Source organism: Otolemur garnettii, unplaced genomic scaffold, assembly GCF_000181295.1.
Source record: "Otolemur garnettii isolate 467f Iridium unplaced genomic scaffold, OtoGar3 scaffold00019, whole genome shotgun sequence".
Taxonomy (NCBI): domain Eukaryota; kingdom Metazoa; phylum Chordata; class Mammalia; order Primates; family Galagidae; genus Otolemur; species Otolemur garnettii.
Window position 1 is genome coordinate 1,895,679 of NW_003852414.1, and position 21,183 is coordinate 1,916,861.

Genomic DNA, 21,183 nt, shown 5'->3' on the forward strand with positions numbered 1-21,183 from the left:
CAAAAAAAAAAAAAATTTTTTTTTAAGATAGTTTTACTTTGTCACCCTCAGTAGAGTGCCGTGGAGTGCTGTGATGTTACAGCTCACAGAAACCTCAAACTATTAGCCTTAAGCAATTCTATTGCCTCAACCTTCCAAGTAGCTAGGACTATAGGTGCCCACAATGCCTGGCTATGTTATTTATTTATTTATTTATTTATTTATTTATTTTAGAGACAGATCTCGCTCTGCCTCTGGCTCAGGCTGGTCTTGAACTCCTGAGCTCAGGCAGTCCCCTCACCTCAGCCTCTCAGATTACTAGGATTACAAGTGTGAGCCACTATGCCTGCCTCACTTTTTTTTTCTCTTTTGAGATGAGGTTTTGCTATGTTCTCTAGGCTGGCCTTGAATTCCTGGGCTCAAGAGATCTTGCCCTCAATCTCCTGGGTGCATGCCACTGTACCCAGCTTAAAATTTTTTTTTTTTCCTAATCACATAAGTTGAATGCATGTGATCACTTAAACCATACTTGTTCCATAATTATGATTCATTGTGGAAAAAACAAAAGGCTCTGAATTCTTTTTTTCTTTTTTTTTGAGACAGAGTCTCAAGCTGTCACCTTGGGTAGAGTGCTGTGCCATGGTGTCACAGCTGACACCAACCTCAAACTCTTGGGCTTAAGCGATCCTCTTGCCTCAGCCTCCCAAGCAGCTGAGACTACAGGCACCTACCAATTGCCTACAATGCCCGGCAATTTTTTGCAGTTGTCATTGTTGTTTGGTGGGCCCAGGCTGGATTTGAACCTGCCAAGTCCGGTGTATGTGGCTGGTGTCCTAGTCACTTGGGCTACAGGCGTTGAGCCAGGCTCTGAATTCTTATTTTGGTGTCTTATCTCTTGGTAGTAAAGGAGAACCCGGCAAGTTAGCCTTTTCTGGTTTTTTTTTTTTTTTTTTTTTTTTTTTGAGACAGAGCCTCAGTCTTATCCATGCTGGAATGCAGTGGCGTCATCAGAGTTCACCACAACATCAGACCCCTGGGCTCAAGCAATCCTGCCTTAACCTTCTAAGTAGCTGGGACTACACACCACCACCCCCAGCTTATTTTTTTCTATTTTTAGTAGAGATGGGGGTCTAGCTTTGCTCAGGCTAGTTTCAAGTGATCCTCCTGCCTTGGCCTCCCAGCATTCTAGGATTATAGGTATGAGCCATTGTGCCTGGCTAGAATGCATATCAGATGTTGTATTTCTTAGATTAGTGCTCTTTTTTTAAAGCTTTTTGATTTCTCTTTATGTGCCTTTTCCCTTATAATTATGAAAACATTAATGATGTTGATGATGAGAATGATTTTTTACATTTTCATTCTGGTAAATTGTAAATATAGATACAAAATGAGTAAAGTGATGTTTCTATGTCCCTGCCCCTCATTAATTATTGTCAACTCTGAGTAAGCAGTTTAATTTTGTTTTTTTTTTTTTGAGACAGAGTCTCATTTTGTCACCCTCAGTATAGTGCCTTGCCTCAGCCTCCTAGGTAGCTAGGACTATAGGCACCCACTATAATGCCTGGCTCTTTTTAGAGATGGGGTCCTGCACTTGCTCAGGCTGGTCTTGAACTCCTGAGCTCAGGAAATCCACTCACCTTGGCTTCCCAGAGTGCTGTCTGGCATCTTTAATTTTGAAGATTTCAGATAGTATAATCTCACTACAGTTGTATTTTAGAATGTGTAACAGATAAGGGTTCTCATTTTTTAAAAACTCAATAATTATCATTGTAAAAACATTGTAAATTCTTTAAGGCCATCAAATATCCCATCAATGCTCAAATTTCCAGGAGTATTATAAAACAATTTTTATTTTATTTATTTATTTTTGAGGCAGTCTCACTTTGTCACCCTTGGTAGAGTGCTGTGGCATGATCTTACCTCAGCCTCCTGAGGAGCTGGGACTAAAGGCATCTGCCTCAACAGCCGGTTAGTTTTTTCTATTTTTAGTAGAGACAGGGTCTCGCTCTTTCTCAGGCTGGTCTCTAACTCCTGAGCTCAAGCACTTTACCTGCTTCAGCTTCTTAAGAGTATGTGGAGCCACTGCACCTGGCCCACAAAACAGTTTTTAAAAAAAGTTTTTTATCTTTGAGACATTTTGTCTCCTAGGCAGGAGTACAATGGCTGGATCATAGCTCACTGTAACCTGAAATTCCTGGGCTCAAGTGATCCTTCCGCCTCCAACTCCCAAAGTGCTGGGATTATGTGTGTGAATCACCATGCCTGGGCCAAATATCAGTTCAAAAAAGGATTTGTTTAAATCTGGATTCAAATAAGCTCAATTATAGTGATTGATGAATGTGCTATTTTTTGTCTCTTAATTTGATGACCCATTTATCTCCATCTCTCTGTGTCTCATTTTCACATGCAGTTTATTGATTATCCAGTAGTTTCGGACAATATTCATTTTGCTGATTTTTAGTTTAAGAGGGTTAGCAGCAATACTTGTATATATAGTATGTACTGAACAGAAGGTATGCAGAAGGTCTTAATAAAATGGCAGTTGAAGAAAATGGTAAAATCATTGCAATTGCTTTTTCATATCAGTAATTGTAACTTTTTGTTATCAAAACCTTAAATGAAGGCTGAGTGTGGTGGCTCATGCCTGTAATCCTAGCACTCTTGGAGGCCAAGACAGGCAGATTGCTTCAGTTCAGGAGTTAGAGATCAGCGTGAGCAAGAGCAAGACCCCATCTCTGCCAGAAGGAGAAAAATTAGCCTGGCATTGTGGTGGGTGCCTGTAGTCCAGCTACTTGGGAAGCTGAGGCATCACTTGAGCCAAGAATTTGAGGTTGCTGTGAACTGTGATGAACCCATGGCACTCAACCCCAGGGCAATAGAGAGAGACTCTGTCTCAAAAAAAAAGGGCTCAGCACTTGTGGCTCAATGGTTAGGGCGCTGGCCACATGCTCCAGGGCTGGTAAGTTCAAACCCAGCTCAGTCCAGCTACACAAAAATAGTCAGGCGTGTTGTGGTGGGTGCATACAGTCCTAGGTAGTTGGGAGGCGGAGGCAAGAGAACCTTGTGAGCCCAGGAGTTTGAGGTTGCTGTGAGCTGTGATGGCACCTGCACTCTACTGAGGGTGAGACTTTGTCTCAAAAAAAAAGAAGAAGGAACCTTAAATAGGCTTGTGCCTGTAGGACAGTGGTTATAGCACCAACCACATATAATGAAGCTGACAGGTTTGAAGCTGGCCTGGGCCAGCTAAACAATGACAACTGCAACAAAAAAATAGCTGGGCATTGTGGCAGGCACCTGTAGGCCCGGCTCCTTGGGAGGCTGAGGCAAGAGAATTGCTTAAGCCCAAGAGTTTGAGGTTGCTGTGAGCAGTGACACCATGGCACTCTACCAAGGGTGACAGCTTGAGATTCTGTCTCAAAAAAAAAAAAAAAATGAAAACCTTTATTAAAGGTAGTGTGAAATGAGTTTACTATTAACATTTGAAAACACATTTAACTTAAAATTACTGATATTAAGTTAGATACTCATGTCATATCAAACATATTAGAGTGTGATATGATATGTTCAAACAATGAAATGCTATAAGATTAAAGGTTTTTATATTGGCCGGGTGTGGTGGCTCACACCTGTTGTCCCAGTGCTGTGGGAGGCTGAGGCGGGTGGATCACTTGTGCCCAGAGGTTCGAGACCAGCATGAGCCATAGTGAGAGCCAGAGTGAGACCCTGTCTTTACCAAAAATTGCTGGGCGTTTTGGCAGGCACCTGTAATCCCAGCTACGTGGGAGGCTGAGAATCACTTAAACCCGAGGACCCAGAGGTTGGTGGAGGTTGCTGTGAGCTATGATTTCACCGTACTCTACTGAGTGTCACAAAGTGAGACTCTGTCTCCATAAAAAAAAAAAAAAAGAAAGAAAATAAAAGCAAAATTAAAAAAAAAGGTTTTCGTATTAATATGGAATGCTTTAGTAAATATAATCTTAAGAAAAAAAGCAAAGTATATAACAATGTGATTAGTATGCCATTTATGTAAGATCGATTCTATATATATTATTTATGTCAAAAGGAATAACAAACCAGATGCATAAAATACCCCCAGGAACATATCATACTTACTCCCTACCTCCGATGATGGAAGCTGGTAACTGGATTGTGCAGGAGTAGGAGAAAGACTGAAATTTCATTCTGTCACAGCTCATAGCAACCTCAAACTCTTGGGCTTAAGTGATTCTCTTGCCTCAGCCTCCCAAGTAGCTGGGACTATAGGCACCTGTCACAACACCCAGCTATTTGTTTTTATGGTTGCTGCAGTTGTTATTGTTGTTTAGCCAGTCTGGGCTGGGTTTGAACCTGCCAGCCTCAGGGCATGTGGCCAATGCTGTAACCACTGTGCTATTGGCACTGAGCCTGTCATTCACTTTTTTTTTTTTTTTTGGTAGAGACAGGGTCTCTGTCACCCTTGGTAGAGTGCCATGGCGTCACACAGCTCACAGCAACTTCCAACTCCTGGGCTTAGCGATTCTCTTACCTCAGCCTCCTGAGTAGCTGGGACTACAGGTACCCGCCGCAGCGCCCGGCTATTTTTTGTTGCAGTTTGGCCGGGGCCAGGTTTGAAGCTGCCACCCTCAGTATATGGGGCTGGTGCCCTACCCACTGAGCCACAGGTGCCGTCCCTATAATTCACTTTTTAAATGCATAGCAGCTTTATTGAGATATACGTCACATGCCATTCAATATACCCATTTGGAATGCACAGTTAAGTGTTTTTTAGTATATTCGCGGAGTTGTGCAACTATCGTGACATTCACTTTTAGAACATTTTCATCCATTAGCAGTCACTTCCTCCTCAAGTTTCCTAGGCAACCACTAATCTACCTCTGTGTCTATAGATTTGCCTATTCTGGGTATTCCGTCTAAAGAGAATCATACAATATGTGGCCTTTTGTGACCTACTTCACTCACTTAGTATAGTGTTCTTAAGGTTCATCTACATTGGAGTGTATATGAGTATTTCATTTCCTTTTATTGCTGAATGATATTTTGTTATAAGGCCGTAATGCAATTTATTCGTCCATTTATCCATTGAGAAATGTTGGAGTTACTTCTACTTTTTGGTTTTTATGAATAATGCTGCTGCAAACATTTGTATACCAGTTTTGTGTGAAAATATTTTTACTTTTCCTGGGTATATACCTACAAATGGAATTGCTGATTCATATGTAACAATGTTTATATAGTTCACTTTTGTGATTATTTAATTTATTATTATTGACAGTCGCGTATTTAGAAATGGTACTGTGAGAAAATCTAATCTATCGGTATTCTCAAAATGTAATACTTTCACAGATATTATATTTATTGATGTTGACAGTGTTTTCTGTAAATAGGCAATTAAATATTTATTTTTATTTTGTAATGCTTTAAAAATTTGAAGCCTGTGTTTTATTTTTAGGGCCCATAACTGTCAGGGGCCCCAGGCACTGTACTTGAGTACCTAAGTGCTAAAATCCCTGTCGCTGCAAGAGTGGAACTCAGAAGAAAGCTAGAGGAGATTATGGTGACGTGAGGTTTGAACTTTGCAGATAACTGATGCACGGGACACGGTCTAAATGAGGGGTGCCGGGGATCCCTAAGAATGTGCAGGCATAAAGCACCAAACTCGTGTATTTTTATGAGTTGTCTGACAGCTTGGGAGGACGAAAACAGTCACGTAGTTGCAGTCCTGTTTCTTTCTTTGCCCTATCTCTTTCATGTCCTTATGCAATCTCTCCAGGTTGTCATCATTTAAATGATTTCGAGAAGATGAAGACATGGTTTGGTGCCTCTAGCACAGTGGTCACCGTGCCAGCCACATACACCAAAGTTGGCGGGTTCAAACCCAGCCCGGGCCAGCTAAAACAACAATGACAACTGCAACAACAACAAAAACAACAACAACAAAATAGCCGGGCATTGTGATGGGCTACTATAGTCCAAGCTACTTGGGAGGCTGAGGGAAGAGAATCACTGGTTCGAACCCAGCCTGGGCCAGCTAAAACAACAATGACAACTGCAACAACAACAACAACAACAACAACAAAATAGCCGGGCATTGTGATGGGCTACTATAGTCCAAGCTACTTGGGAGGCTGAGGCGAGAGAGTCACTGAAGCCCAAGAGTTGGAGGTTGCTGTAAGCTGTGATGCCACAGCACTCTACCAAGGGCGACGTGGTAGGGCTCTGTCTCAAAAATAAAAAAAGAAAATGAAGACGTTTTAAGTTTTTAAGTTACATGAGCTTTAGGTGGGCAAGCAGAGAATGTACTAGAGCATTTCAGTGTACTTTCTGCATTGGCTTGTCAGGTTGTTTGTTTTTTATTATTATTTTTTTTTTTTGAGACAGAGTCTCACTGAGTCACCCTTGGTAGAGTGCCATAGTGTCACAGCTCCTAGCAACCTCTAACTCTTGGGCTGAAGCGATTCTCTTGCCTCGGCCTCCTAAGTAGCTGGGACTATAGGTGCCCGCCACAATGCCTGGCTTTTTTTTGGTTGCAGTTGTCATTGTCGTTTAGCAGGCCTGGGCAAGCTTCTAACCCACCAGCTTTGGTGCATGTGGCTAGTGCCATAACCACTGTGCCACAGGCGCTGAGCCACTTGGTTAACTTTTTGATTTACATAGTTTATTGTTTTATGTCTTTTGATAAGGGCAAAGTCCAGGAATCTAATCTTGAGGTCAAAAACTTTTTTTGTTTTTAAACAGAGTCTCATTTTGTCACCTTTGGTAGAGTGCTGTGACGTCACAGCTCACAGCAACCTCAAACTCTTGAGCTTAAAGTGATTCTCTTGCATCAGCCTCCCAGTAGCTGAGACTACAGGTGCCCGCCACAACACCTGGCTTTTTTGTTTTGTTTTGTTTTGTTTTTCTTTTTTGGTTGTAGTTGTCATTGTTTGGCAGGTCTGGGCTGGGGTCAAAGCCACCAGCTCTGGTGCATGTATCTGGTGCCCTAGCTGCTGAGCCACAGGCGCCGAGCCAAGTCAAAAACTGTTTTTTGGCCACTGTATCAGAACCTAGACTAGTACCTGGCAAAGAGTAAACAGTCACTGAAAACACACGTAGCAGATGAGAGCACAGGCCGCAGCATGGTTCTCAGTCCTGTGCGCCATACATAGTTCTGTGACCTTGAACAAGTTTCTTTTTTTTCCTCCAAGTATGTAAACCGAACATCTTAATTTTCCTTGTCCTTCTTTCTTCCTTCCCACCCTCCCTTCTTTTCTTCTTCTCAGAAGAAATATCCTTATTTTATTGAGACAGGGTCTTTGCTCCATGGCCCAGGCTAGAGTTCAGTGGCGTCATCATAGCTTACTGTAACCTCAGACTTCTGGGTTCAGGTGATCTGTCCCCATCAGCCTTTTGATGAGACTCACAAGTGTGGGCTACCACACCTGATTAATTCTTTTTTAGTTTTTATAGAGACTCGCTGTGTTTTTCAGGCTGGTATTGAACTCTTGGCCCAAAGTAATCCTCCTTTCCAATATTTGTCTAGGGCTCCTAGATGAGATTATAGGCATGAGCCAGCAGGGCTGGCCTGAACAAGTTTCTTAATCACCCTGTGACTTGTTTTATGTAGAAAATGGAGAGAACAGTGGGACCTACATATCAGGTTGTTGGAAGGATTAAGTTAGCTTATGCAATGCACTTAGACTAGGGCTTAGCCTGTAGTAAGCAGTATATTTTAATTCTGAAATGTCTGGTTTTGCATCAGAATTTTATTGTATCCTCACACCTGTAATCCTAGCACTCTGGGAGACCAAAGTGGATGGATTGCTTGAGCTCACGAGTTTGAGACCAGCCTGAACAAGAGTGAGACCCCATCTCTATTAAAAAATAGAAAAACTGAGGCAAGAGGATCTCTTGAGCCCAAGAGTTGGAGGTTGCTGGTGAGCGATGATGCCATGGCACTCTACGCAGGGTGACAGCTTGAGACTGTGTCTTAAAAAAAAGTTTATTGAGAATAAACTTCCTATGTACAGTATGTGAGAATTAGTGCAGTTAATCGAAGTATGCCTAAAGTATTGACATAGTTTTTCCATCGTAACAGTAGCCTGTTTATGCCAGCGGTGAAGAAGCCTTGAGAGCAAGTGTCAGTGAAATTACAAAAGGTGTTATCCACAGTTTGTTGAGAGTTGAGCGTTTTTCCTTGCAAGAAGTAGTCCAAAGTCTGGGAGCAGTGGTGGTTGGTGCAAGGTCTGCTGGGTATGGTGGATGACGGTTTCCAAGTCTAGCTTCCTTCTGTAGTTTGAGCAATGTTTGTGTGACCTGTGATCCAGCATTATCTTGCAAGAGGACTGGCCTGTTTCTACTGACCAGTCTCGCTGCTTCATCACACGCATCCTCATTACGTCGTCCACTGGGTTGCAGCGGACATTTGCTGTAATCAATCGACCAGGTTTCATGAGGCCTTAGCAACCATCAAACAGACACCATTAGGATTTGGGGGTGAATATTTGATTTTGGACTGTGTTTTTGCGCTTCATCTTGATCCAGCCACTGTGCCACATGCTTGTGACTGTCAGAAAGAATCCATTTTCATCACACCTTAACAATACGGTATAGAAATGGTTTGCCTTTATGTTGGGACAGCAGAGAAAGGCAAGCAGAATTTGAGATTTCTCTTTTGATGCTTGTTGAATTCATGAGGAACCCATCTATCCAGCTTCTTTATTTTACTGTGGCAATTTGTTTCAAATGGTCCAATGTTGTTGGAATAGTGATTTCAAACTAATTCATGCACAGGTGGAGATGAATTCACTTCCACTCTAACTTTGAACTCATCATAATCTACCTCGGTCTCAGGTCTTCCACAAAGCTCATTTTCAAGATTAAAATCACCTAAACCGAACTTCTCAAACACCCGCACTGCACTGGTGCCATGATGGAACTCATATTTTTTACTTAGCCAGGGTTTCACAAAAATTGCTGTAAAAAAAAATCAAAAGATAATCACAAGCCAGAATCCATGAGTTTGAAAGAATGAGGATGTACCTTTACAAAAAAAAAAAAAAAAAACCCTTATGAAATGTTAAAGTGAAATGTCAGAGATACCAGCTGTCAAACTTAGTACTTGAGAAAATCGGACATTTCTTACTCAATAACCTAATGGATGTAGCATCTGTTATTTCTGCTGAGAGCCTGGATCCAGCAGAGCATTTGCAGGGTTACACAGGAGTACATAGATTCAGGAAATACTCAGGAGCACAGTAGTTGGATAGGATGTGGTGACTAGGAAGAGGAGTTACAGTTCATTCCCTAATTGACAGCTAAGTAAAACCGGTAGGTTTTCCCAGAGCCTCCTCCCTGCCCCCTACCCTCTGCACAAGAAATTACTGCTATTCTGTTCTAGATAGTTCAGAAGAAATTGAAGGTAAAGAGATGGAGCCATTGGTATGTGGAGGAAAGAGGGTTCTATTAGTGTGGCATACTCTTATTTGGATATATGACTTTTTGTATCAGAGAAAATGGCCCGAAAAGGTGTAAAAATGTTTTCTGTCTCTTCAAAACCCTCTTACACCTTTCTTTCTTTCTTTCTTTCTTTCTTTTTTTTTTTTTTTGAGAGCATCACTTTGTTGTCTTCTGTAGAGTGCTATAGTGTCATAGGTCACAGCAACCTCAAACTCTTGGGCTCAAGGGATTCTCTTGTTTTTTGTTTTTTTTTTTTTTTGAGACAGAGTCTCACTTTGTTGCCTTTTGGTAGGGTGCTGTGGCATCACAGCTCACAGCAGCCTCAAACTCTTGGGCTTAAGTGATTCTCTTACCTCAGCCTCCCCAGTAGCTGGGACTATAGGCGCCCTCCACAAGGCCCAGCAAGTCTTTGGTGGTGGTTGTCATTGTTTTTAACAGGCCCAGGCTGGGTTCAAACCCGCCAGCCCCAGTGCATATGGCTGGTGCCCTAACCACTGAGCTACGGGCGCTGAGCCTCAAGTGATTCTCTTGTCTCAGGTGGTGATGTTGAGATTATCTTAGTCAAAATGGGATAAATCCAGGTGGCGACCACAAGATTGTCTCAGCTGAAGATAGGATTGATCAGAACTATATAAAAGCTTGTTACTTCTGCAAAAAGGGAAGATTCTGCCAGCCTCTCTATCTGTGGTTCTGTCTTTTGATGTGGCCTTGGGGACAAGTTCTGAACTTGTGGGTAAGGATTTTCTTTGAATTCCCCCCCACACACACAAGGATTTTATTCCAAGTTTATCTGTGGGGCTCCTCTTGTGCTCTTTCTTCTCAGGATAGACACTGGAAGTGCCTGTGGTGGTTTATAGCTGGCAGGGTAGCTGTTCTCCACTCTGTCTCCTTTGCTCTTTATGCCCCATTCCCTCTTCCCCATTGTGTGGGAGACAAGAGAAAAGATATTTCATCCCTACTTCACCTTGGCGACAGACGAGGTTGGTGTTTCACAGTCCTGGTAATAAGGGGTGACTTTGCGGAGGTTGTTAAAACATGCCAGAAAAGCATTCCTTTGGGCAATTCAGTTTATCTTACAAAGTTTCTCTTTTAATTCTGTCCTTCCAAGGTGATCTTGGGAAAGATTGAGAATCTAGCTTGAACTAAATTTCTACTTTTTGGTTCCAGAAGTCAGCTACTATCCTGTAGAGTCCTCTCAAGTTCACTGGAACTGGGGTTCCATGCTAGAGCTGTGCTTCTCACTAGAGGAGTTGGTGCATATAAGCCAAGAAGCTGAGAAGAAGCCTAAAATTCTCTGCTGTGATCTTGGCATTTCTTTGAAATCTTTAATTTTTATTGATTGATTGATTGAGTGAGTGAGTCTCACTCTGTTGCCCTGGGTAGACTGCTATAGCGTCAGAGCTCACAGCACCTCAACTCCTGGGCTCAAGCAATCCTCTTGCCTCGGCCTCCCAAGGAGCTGGGACTGCAGGCATCTGACACTGACTGGCTGATTCTTCTATTTTTAGTAGAGAGGTCTGGCTCTGGCTCAGGCTGGTCTCGAACTCCTGAGCTCAAGCAATCCTCCCGCCTTGGCCTCCCAGAGTGCTAGGATTATAGGTGTGAACTGCTGACTCTGGCCTGAAATCTTAAAGGTCATGTGAGTTTTGTATTCTACCCACAATTTACTGTTTTAATATAAATGTCAATTTCCTGCCTAATCTTTTACCAAAACTGATGCTCCGGGAAGACATCTCCTTGTGTCTTTTCATGCTACTCTTCCTCCAGGTTGAGAGTGCCAACAAGGAAGATTGGGGACAAAACATTTTTTGTTGAGTGTCCTGCATGTTTTCCATGATGGGATTTGGCTCTGCGGTCAACTGGGTCCCAGCTTCTTTCCCTCAGCATATTCAGTGAGGATTATATATCTGTGAAGCAGTATCCTTAGTCATAAATCATTTCACTAAAAGCTTTCCATTGCTTAAAATTTGTAATGAATGTAAATGGTCTGTGAAATTTCTTGTCTAGATAGTTACGAAAAGATGATAGTCAGTGTTTAGTTCGTTACTATGTGTCAGGTTCCGTTCTTATTCCATTCATATATCATGCTACTTAATTATGTGCTGCTTTAAAAATAATTAGCGACACTTGCAGAATTCATGCTAATGCAGTTATTGTTTTTGATTGACAGATTCAACACTAACCTTGCACAATGTCCTTGAAACCAAGAGTAGTAGATTTTGATGAAACATGGAACAAACTTTTAACTACTATCAAAGCTGTTGTCATGTTGGAATACGTCGAAAGAGCAACATGGAATGATCGCTTCTCGTATCCTTTTAGCGGCAGCTTGTTCTGAAATTGATAAACTTGTTGAAAAATGAGAACACGTTTAAGCTTATATAAATGGTAGAACTTTCCAGCGTATAAGTATTTTCAACTGTATTCTTTACATCTCCAAGTTCACCATCTCTTTTGTGGTGTCAACATTTGATAATTTTTCATTCAACCAATATTTAGTACATAGTATCTGTCAGGTGTTACTTTAGGCTTTGGGAATACAGTTGTGAACCAAAAAAACTCCTTTCTTTCTATTATAATAAGGGATACAGACAATAAACAGATAAAAGAAGCTAATGTTATGGCTTCTAGTAACAGATAACGATAAATTTTGCAGAGAACATTAAAGCAGGGTAAGGGTGTGAAGGCTTGGAGTACATCTGTGTACTTGGTCAAGGTCCTCCTGAGGGTGGGGGCATTTGAGCAGAGGCTAGAACTAAATGAAGGAACAAGCCCTGCAGTCCCTGGGTGAGCAGCAAGTTCAATGACTGCGATGGAAGCCTGCTTTTTAGTTAGATTGGCTATACAAATTGGCCATTTTTGTATTAAAAAAGCAGATGCGTGCTTTCTATAGGGTGCTCTGAAGCCTGGTATCCTTCATTCTTACATGATAGCAATCTGCTAGGCCAGTGTTTTTCTCTCATTCTCTCCTTTCTTATCTCATGGCACACTTGAATATTAAATTTCCGTGGTACACTTAAAAGTTACATTGATCAGAAAATACAGTAAAAAATATATGTACTTCCTGTGCTTTGAACTTCTTTTGAAAATAATGATCTTCAAAAAATTGTCATGGCACATCTGAGACCTTCTCGTGGCACACCAGTGTGACTCAGGTTGATAATCACTGTGCTAGACCTGACTAGTGTGGTCCTCCCTCTCTAGCAATCTTCTGGGGTCAAGAAGGGTTGCCTTGACTCAGCGCCTGTGGCTCAGGCACCTAAGGTGCCAGCCACATACACTTGAGCTGGCGAGTTCGAATCCAGCCTGGGCCTGCCAAACAACAATGACTACTGCAACCAAAAAATAGGGGTGTTGTGGCCGGCGCCTGCAGTCCCAGATACTTGGGAGGCAGAGGCAGGAGAATCGCTTGAGCCCAGGCAGGAGTTGGAGGTTGCTGTGAGCTGTGATGCCACAGCACTCTACCCAGGGCGACAGCTTGAGGCTCTGTCTGAAAAAAAAAGGGGGGGGGGGTTGCTTTCATTAGGTAGGACATAGGTCCTTTAGAAATGCTTTGATTTCATTAGACACTGATTCAACTTGTTCTCGATGCCTATCTGACTTGTTAACATTAAGCTGAGTGTTGATACAAGAATAGTGAAGCACTTTTAGACCAGTGATTTTCAGTTGGTGTGCTGTAGCACACTGGTGTGCTGTGAGAGGATTTTAGGTATGCCATGAACATTGTTAAGGATCGTTAATTAAATTAGTGCTGAAAGAATTTCAAAGCACAGTAAGTATATTCTTTTTTTACTCTTTTTTGATCAACATAATTTAAGTGTGCCATGGGAGTTTATCTATAGCAGGCGTCCTCAAACTACAGCCCGAGGGCCACATGCAGCCCGCCTAGGACATTTATCTGGCCTGCCAGGTGTTTTTGCCGCCGCTGCCTGTCCTGCTTAGCAGCTGACTCATCCCGGGGCCCGCAGTCTGGGCCTCCAACTGTCTGAGGGACAGTGAACTGGCCCCCTGTTTAAAAAGTTTGAGGACCCCTGATCTATAGGTTCAAGTGTGCTGTGAGATAAAAAAAGGTTGAAAAACACTATTTGTAGACCAACAGGCAATCACTTAATTGATTTTAGTTGCAGATGTTACAAGGCATGCTTGTTAAGCTACCTATGTTCTGGGCACTGTAGATAACATAAAATGATGGAAGGCTTCATAGTTTGCAAAGATCTTTTCTGTTTTTGTTATTTGATAGCTCATACAAGCCTGTCAGATCACTGGAGCATATATGATTACTTGTCTTTATGTATGTAACAGGTGAGGAAACTAATCTCAGAAGTGAAGGGTCTTGCCCAGTGTAATGTGTAATTGATGGAGTGCCGACCTTCGGTACAAGACTTTAAACATTCAATTCCTATGCTTCCCAGTCTGTACAGAGGATAAGTGATATGGATTCCGCCTTTGAAGAACTCATTATTAAATTAATCTCTTAAATTAAGTGGATGAGTTTTCTGTGGAGCATTATGAGATTGATTTGGGGGCAGGAATCTTTTTTGCTTTTTTGAGACATTCTTACCCTGATGCCCCAGGCTAGAGCATCCTGGTGTCAGTCTAGCTCACAGCAACCTCAAACTCCTGGGCTCAACCGATCTGAGTAGCTGGAACTATACAGAGGCACCCGCTGCAATGCAGGACTAGTTTTTTCTATTTTTAGTAGAGATGGGCTTATTAGTGTCTTTATTTTTTTTGAGACAGAGTCTCACTGGGTCACCCTCAGTAGAGTACCAATGACGTCACAGCTCACAGCAACCTCAAAGTCTTGGTCTTAAGTGATTCTCTCTCTTCAGCCTCCCAAGTAGCTGGGACTACAGGTGCCCACCACAACACCCAGCTGTTTTTTTGTTGCTGTTGTCATTGTTGTTTGGCAGGTCTGGGCCAGGTTCGAACCTGCCAGCTCTGGCGTATGTGGCTGGTGCCCTAACCATTGGGCTGCGGGCACTGAGCCACTCATTTGTGTCTTATCAGAGGGATGTTTATTATCTTTACCTAGGAAATAGTTTGGAGGTGGTCATTCTACTGATCACATGCCAAAGCTCTACCATGAAAGATCTGAAAGCAATCATGAGGAGTTCTTTTTTTCCTCCCTAGATTGATACACGGGTACAAACAATTAGGATCTGTTGTTCAACCACGAAGTGCTCTTGACCTAGACATCTATGTTTATGGGGCCAAATGAGCTATTACCTCCAGAATGCTTTTTCACATTTGTTGGAGGCAGCATATCAAATTCCTAAGTTTAAGAATCCTATCTAACTGTGTCTGGTCCCAAGATCATAAAGTAGTGTTGCAAAGCGTCTCTTTTTATCCTTAGCATATGTTTTTAATCCTTTCAAAGGACTCAATAAAGCACGGGATATTACAAAAAAATAAGGGAAATGGTACCCCAGAGAATGGCACTCCAGAGAGGTTAAGAGACTCGGTTAAGGTCAGTGGCTATGGCCGAGTGTGGTGGCTCACACCTGTAAGCCCAGCACCTGGGGAGGCCAAGGTGGAGGATCACTTGAAGCCAGGAGTTTGAAACCAGCCTGGGCAACAGAGCAAGACTCTGACTCTAAAAAATAAACAAAAAAACCAATGGCTACTAAAAGGTAAAGTCTCCTTTAGATCTCATTTCTTCCAACTCTTGCTAGAGGTTATCCACCACTGGTCATGCCTGGCAAGGTACTTAGTTGGTATTCAAAACCTTAATTGATTAATCGGTATTATTTGTACTATATTTCTTCTAATAGAATAAATGCTAAAGGACAGTGGATAGGTTGTAGTATATCCTGAGTAACTTTTCGGTTTCTTAGGATTGCTCAGACATGTCTGCCTCTTTCCTTAGCCCTTTGTTGATGCTGTGCTTTTATCTGTTCTCACATAAGCCTTATTCTGTAGGTTTCTGGGTAATTTGATTTTCTAGAAAACCCCTCTGGATTTTAAGTTCTCTAAAAGGAACCACTTTCCTCATGGTGTCTTTAAATAATTTTCAACAAATACTTGTTGAATGAATCGTGTTGTGCTGTGTAAGCACATGGTTAGAGTAAGTAAGCATGGTTGTACATTTCACTTTTGTTGTGTATATGACAATATTATGTATATCAAGCCTAAATGACAGATGATTTTTCATTTAATGGCAAGTCAGTTAAATTTCATCTTTTAAAATTATATCACCAATGAATATGAAAACCTTAATAATATAACTAGAGATATCTATGCTTTATGTGTGGCCTATCCTGAACCCCTTGGAGAAAGACTTTATACAGAAACTAAGATTTTTTTGGAAAATCACGTTCGGCATTTGCACAAGGTAAGAAATGATTTATCTACAATATAAATATGAGATTTTGTTTTGTTTTGTTTTTTTGAGACAAAGTCTGACTCTGTCTCCCTGGGAAGAATGCCGTGGTATCATAGCTCATAGCAACCTCAAATTCTTGGGCTCAAGCAATCCTCTTGCTTCAGCCTCAGCTTCCCTAGTAGCTGGGACTACGAGTGTGAACCCCCACACTGGGCTTATTTTTCTACTTTTCTTTTTTTAGTAGAGATAGGGTATCATGCTTGCTGAGGCTGGTCTTGAACACTTGTGCTCAGGAGATCCACCCCCCTTGGCACCCCAGAGTGCTAGGATTACAGGCATGAGCCAATGCACCCAGCCTGATATAAGTATTTTTATAGCTATGTAGTTATTGAATAGTTCACGGGTTTCTCAAATAATTCGTTGTTTTCCAGTGCAGGACATATTTGTTTTGTTTTTAAATATTATTTCCAAAATACATAGTATATGTATGTTTGTGTGCTTATACATATATATATGAGTAAATAAAAGATTTTGGATTAAGCATTATGATGATGTTAGGTTCTCCAAGGGAAGTCAGTTTTCTTGCTTAAGATAATTTAACTAGTAAGAGAAAGAGCAGGGTCAACTCAAGATTTGTTGAGTTTAAAAATGTACTCCTAGCCTCGGTGCCCACAGCACACTGGGTATGGCTCCAGCCACATACACCGAGGCTAGCAGATTCGAATCCGGCCCAGGCCAACTAAAACAACAGTGACAACTGCAACAAAAAATGGGTGGGCGTTGTGGTGGGTGCCTATAGTCCCATCTACTTGGGAGGCTGAACAAGAGTTAAGCCCAGGAGTTTGAGGTTGCTGGGAGCTGTGACGCCACGGCACTCTCCTGAGGGTGACACGGTGAGACTCTGTCTCCAAAATAATAAATAAATAAATAAAATGTGTTCCTGTCCTCTGGCTGGTGTTTTTACAACCAAGATTTCTCTTATGTTTGATCCCTATCGGTATTATTTCCAGTATTTTAGCTGCCTTTTCATATGTTATATAAAGTCTTCCAAAATCTAAAATTAAAAAGGGAAATAAATGATAAATGGTGATGTAAGTGGTCTCTGTAACTAATTATTCTGCATGCCAAAGGCAGATCTGTGCATAAACAGTGAATTTTGCAGTATAGACAGTCCCTGGGTTGCAGATGACCCAACGTAATGGCGTCCCATGCTTGCACATGGGCTCCTAAGACTCCCCATCAGCATGATTTATAATCAAATAATTAGATTACTGATAGGGAACCAATTTCTTCCACACAAGTAGACTAATATGCATGGTGTGAGCAGTTTGATAGTGTGGCATCTTTATGTTAACAGCTCGTCTCTCTGTACACACAGTTGCTAGGCACAGTATCACTTTCATCTTGAGTTTCTTATTTGATTTTGAGTCTGTATTTACCCTTACAATCATGCCTCCCAAGCAAAAGTCTATTGCAAGTCCAGATGAGCCTGCAGTGAACAGAAAGGTAATTGCAGCGGATGTGCTTTCAGAGCAAGGTCAGATGCCATCATTCATTGGGAAGGCATTGGGCGTTTGTTGCTTAAATATAAAGGATAAAGTGAGAATAATGGAACATGTGAAAGGCAGTGCTCTTGTGAAAGCATCAATTATGACTAAGTGTAGGAGATTAATTATTGAAATGGAAAGGTTATTATTGATTTGGTTAGAAAACCAAAATAAGAATAGGATTTGTATTAGCCTAGGAATTAAAAGATCACAGTAGTTTCTGTAACTCATTATTACAGTTTATGGATAATTATTGTTACAGTATTATACCGTAGGATTATTACCAAACATGAGCCATTATTGTTATTATTACTATTGCCACTGTACACGCGCTGTTCCTCAGGGATCCAAGTTTCATGTAAACCTGACCTAAAAATGTTCTCAGAAAGGTATCTTATCCATAACCCTGGGACCATCTGTATTGTGCTGTAGACAGCATTTCTAATGAGCTTATCAGGAACTGGATGAGCTAATTTATTGCCTGGGCCAGAATTTTTTTTTTTTTTTTAATATTCTGGATAGAATCTTGACTATACTGTTTATTAGCTGTTGGGACCTAGAGTAACTTAATAACCAACTTACTGTACTGAGCTTTAAAATCCTTTAGCTATAAAATGAGAACAAAACAACAGAATTTATATAAACTGTCTAACCCTGCCCATGGCCAGGAGTATAGAAAGTGGATTCTTCTTGTGGTAAGAACCCATAAAGCCAGGTTAGGTGGCTCATGCCTGTAATCCTAACTCTGTGGGAGGCCAAGGTGGGTGGATCAGCTGAGCTCAGAAGTTCTAGAGCAGCCTAAGTGAGAGTGAGAGCAAGGCCTCGTCTCTAAAAATAGCAGCCAAGCGATGTGTGTGTGAGGGGCTGTAGTCCCAGCTATTCGGGAGCTGAGGCAGGAGGAGCACTTGAGCCCCAAGAGTTTGAGGTTGCTGTGAGCTATAAAGCTATGGCATTCTATCGAGGGCAACAAAGTAAAACTCTGTGACAAAAAAACAAACAAAAAACCTGTAAGTAGGGTGTAGTTGATCATACAATATTTCCCTTAAAACATTTGAAAAAAGAGCTCTACTTTTTATAGTATATGGCATGTAAATTTTAGTGTTCTAGTGTCTGCATTTATCAGGTTATGAACATGGTTTTGATAGCAAATACTTTAAAGTGGTCTTAAAATGCTCAAAATGTTAATTTAGTTTTAAAGTACTGTTACTATAAGTTAGTGAGCTTACAGTTACCAATTACACTCTAACTGATTACTATGTAAAGCATTTATAAATTTTCCAGTAGCTTACGCCTGTAATCCTAGCCCTCTGGGAGGCCAAGCTGTGTGGATTGCTTGAGCTCAGGAGTTGGAGATCAGCCTGAGCAAGTGAGACTCCGTCTCTATTAAAAATAGAAAAACTAACCAAGGCTTTGTGGTGGGCACCTGTAGTCCTAGCTACTTGGGAGGCTGAGGCAAGAGAATTACTTGCGCCCAAGAGTTTGAGGCTGTGGTGCAATGGCACTCTACCCAAGATGACAAAGTGAGACTCTTGTCTCAAAAAAAAAAAAAAAAAAAATTTTTTTTTTGCAATTTTATATTTTAGGTTAAGTTGTGTGATGGTTTTTTAAACAATTTAAAAATTTTGGAAGTAATTTTAGACTTTCAGAAAGTTTGCAGAATAGTAGAGAATTCTCATATCACAACTTCTTAATGTTAACATCTTGCATAAAAATGGTAGTTATTAAAACTGACGAATTAACATTGGTATAATTCTGCGATTTAGAAGTATTATTATGAAGCAGTTTTATGAAAGATTGCAAAACTCACATAAATAGTTACATAGCTAACAGAATTAAAGCTGTTTCATGGAAATTTGATTTGGTTGAGGGAGTAAACTTTTTTTCATTAGTAAAGTGTTGCATTACTATTATGGACGACTTAGAACAGGGTGTCCAACCTTCCCTTTGCCTCACATTGGCAGATGAGTTACCTTGAGGCATGCCTTAAATAGAAAAACACTAATGAAAGCTGATTAACAAAAAAAAAGGATCTGGGCAGCGCCTGTGGCTCAGTGAGTAGGCGCTGGCCCCAAATACGGAGGGGGGTGGGTTTGAACCTAGCCCCAGCCAAACTGCAACAACAAAAAAATAGCCAGGCATTGTGGCGGCCGCCTGTAGTCCCAGCTACTTGGGAGGCTGAGGCAAGAGAATCGCCTAAGCCCAAGAGCTGGAGGTTGCTGTGAGCTGTGACGCCGTGGCACTCTACCAAGGGTGATAAAGTGAGACTCTGTCTCTAAAACAGAAACAAAAAAATGGTCTGTGCATACTTTTCATGATATCTGACGCCACAGAAGTCCTCACAAAACAAGGCTGCAGGTTGGACACCCCTGATTTAGAACATACAGAGTAGGAAAAAAAGAACATAAACAGTGCCCATAATATACCTTCAGAAATAACCAGTGTTATTATTATTTTTTTTTTTTTGCAGTTTTTGGCCAGGGCTGGGTTTGAACCCGCCACCTCTGGCATATGGGGCCAGTGCCCTATTCCTTTGAGTGACAGGCACCACCCCAGTGTTACAGTTTTTAATACATCTGTATACTTAAGTATATCTCTTTTGGTATATACATGTACTAATATATATTCAATTTTACAAGGACATCCTTGTAGCTCAATTACTGTTGTATAACTAAGTTGTCTACGGGATAAATTCCTAGACATGGAATTGCTGGGTCATACACGTTTTTATTATTTCTGACATACATTAACCAATTATTCTCCAGGTTTATGTTATATCTAACCAGCAGCAGTACTTCACATAAGGGTTCCCTATTCTCTAGAGTTATTGAGTAGTTACTATTTATAATTTATTTACCAATTTGTTAGGCAAAAACGTGCTATTTATGGGTTATTTTTATTATCTTAAGCCTGAATTGCTAAAACTACAAGTTTTTTTTTAGAGACAGAGTCTCACTTTGTCGCCCATGGTAGAGTACCGTGGAGTCACAGCTTGCAGCAACCTCCAGCTCTTGGGTTTAGGCAAGTCTCTTGCCTCAGCCTCACGAGTAGCTGGAACTACAGGTGCCCGCCACAACGCCCAGCTATATTTTTTTATTGCAGTTTGGTCAGGGCCGTGTTTGACCTTGCCACCCTCAGTATATGGGGCCAGCACCCTACTCACTGAGCCACAGGAGCCGCCCAAAACTACAAGTTTTAAAGCATAGCATTTCATCAGAGAATTAATTTAATTAGATGAAAATTGAGGTTGCGAGTTACTTAAGGGTTTGTGATAAGAGAACCTAAGATCTCCTGCTTATCAGTCCACTGGATTTTTATTATTAGACTAGTTCCTTTAAAAATGAATTGTTAAAAAAGAGGGCTGAGATATCAGTTACATTTTCTTTTTTCAAAAAATAATAGCTTTCTAATAAGTAAATAGAAAGCAACTTATTTTGGGAATATTAAAAAGGTATGAGTTTCCCTGAATAGCCTTATTCACAGAAGTGAGTAGTTTAATTTTGAGTGATGGTACCCTTGACTCAGGCTGATCAAAAGTAATGGAGGCACTATGAGGTAATGCATGTGTTAATTAGCTAGACTTAACCATTCTACAATGTATATATACTTCAAAACATGTGGTACACATTAAAAACATACAATATTATCTGGCAATTTGAAAAAAAATTTAAAAGTAATGGATCAGAGGAATCGTATAAGATACAAAACAAAGGATTGTGTTCTTCTATTTTAGACTGATCTTAATATTCTAGTCTCAGAACATTTCAGACTTATATTTTGTCCTTTTATCTTAGGGAATGAACCTGTTTTCTATTATGGGTGCCTCATGTTCATAGCTAAGTCTTTTATTTTTATTTATTTATTTTAATTAATTAAATTTTTTTTTTTTTTTTTTTTTTT

General features: G+C 40.9%; 1 protein-coding gene across 2 annotated transcripts in view; it reads left to right on the forward strand.

Annotated features, from left to right (window-relative positions):
• Positions 1 to 21,183, forward strand: part of CUL2 (cullin 2) — a 99,752-nt gene that overhangs the window by 12,964 nt on the left and 65,605 nt on the right. For both annotated transcript variants that reach the window (XM_003786712.2, XM_003786713.2), the window contains exons 2-3: positions 11,585 to 11,724; positions 15,646 to 15,748. In XM_003786712.2, the coding sequence (XP_003786760.1) occupies positions 11,606 to 11,724; positions 15,646 to 15,748 (222 nt within the window). In that variant the 5' untranslated portion in view covers positions 11,585 to 11,605. The remainder of the gene's footprint in view (positions 1 to 11,584; positions 11,725 to 15,645; positions 15,749 to 21,183) is intronic.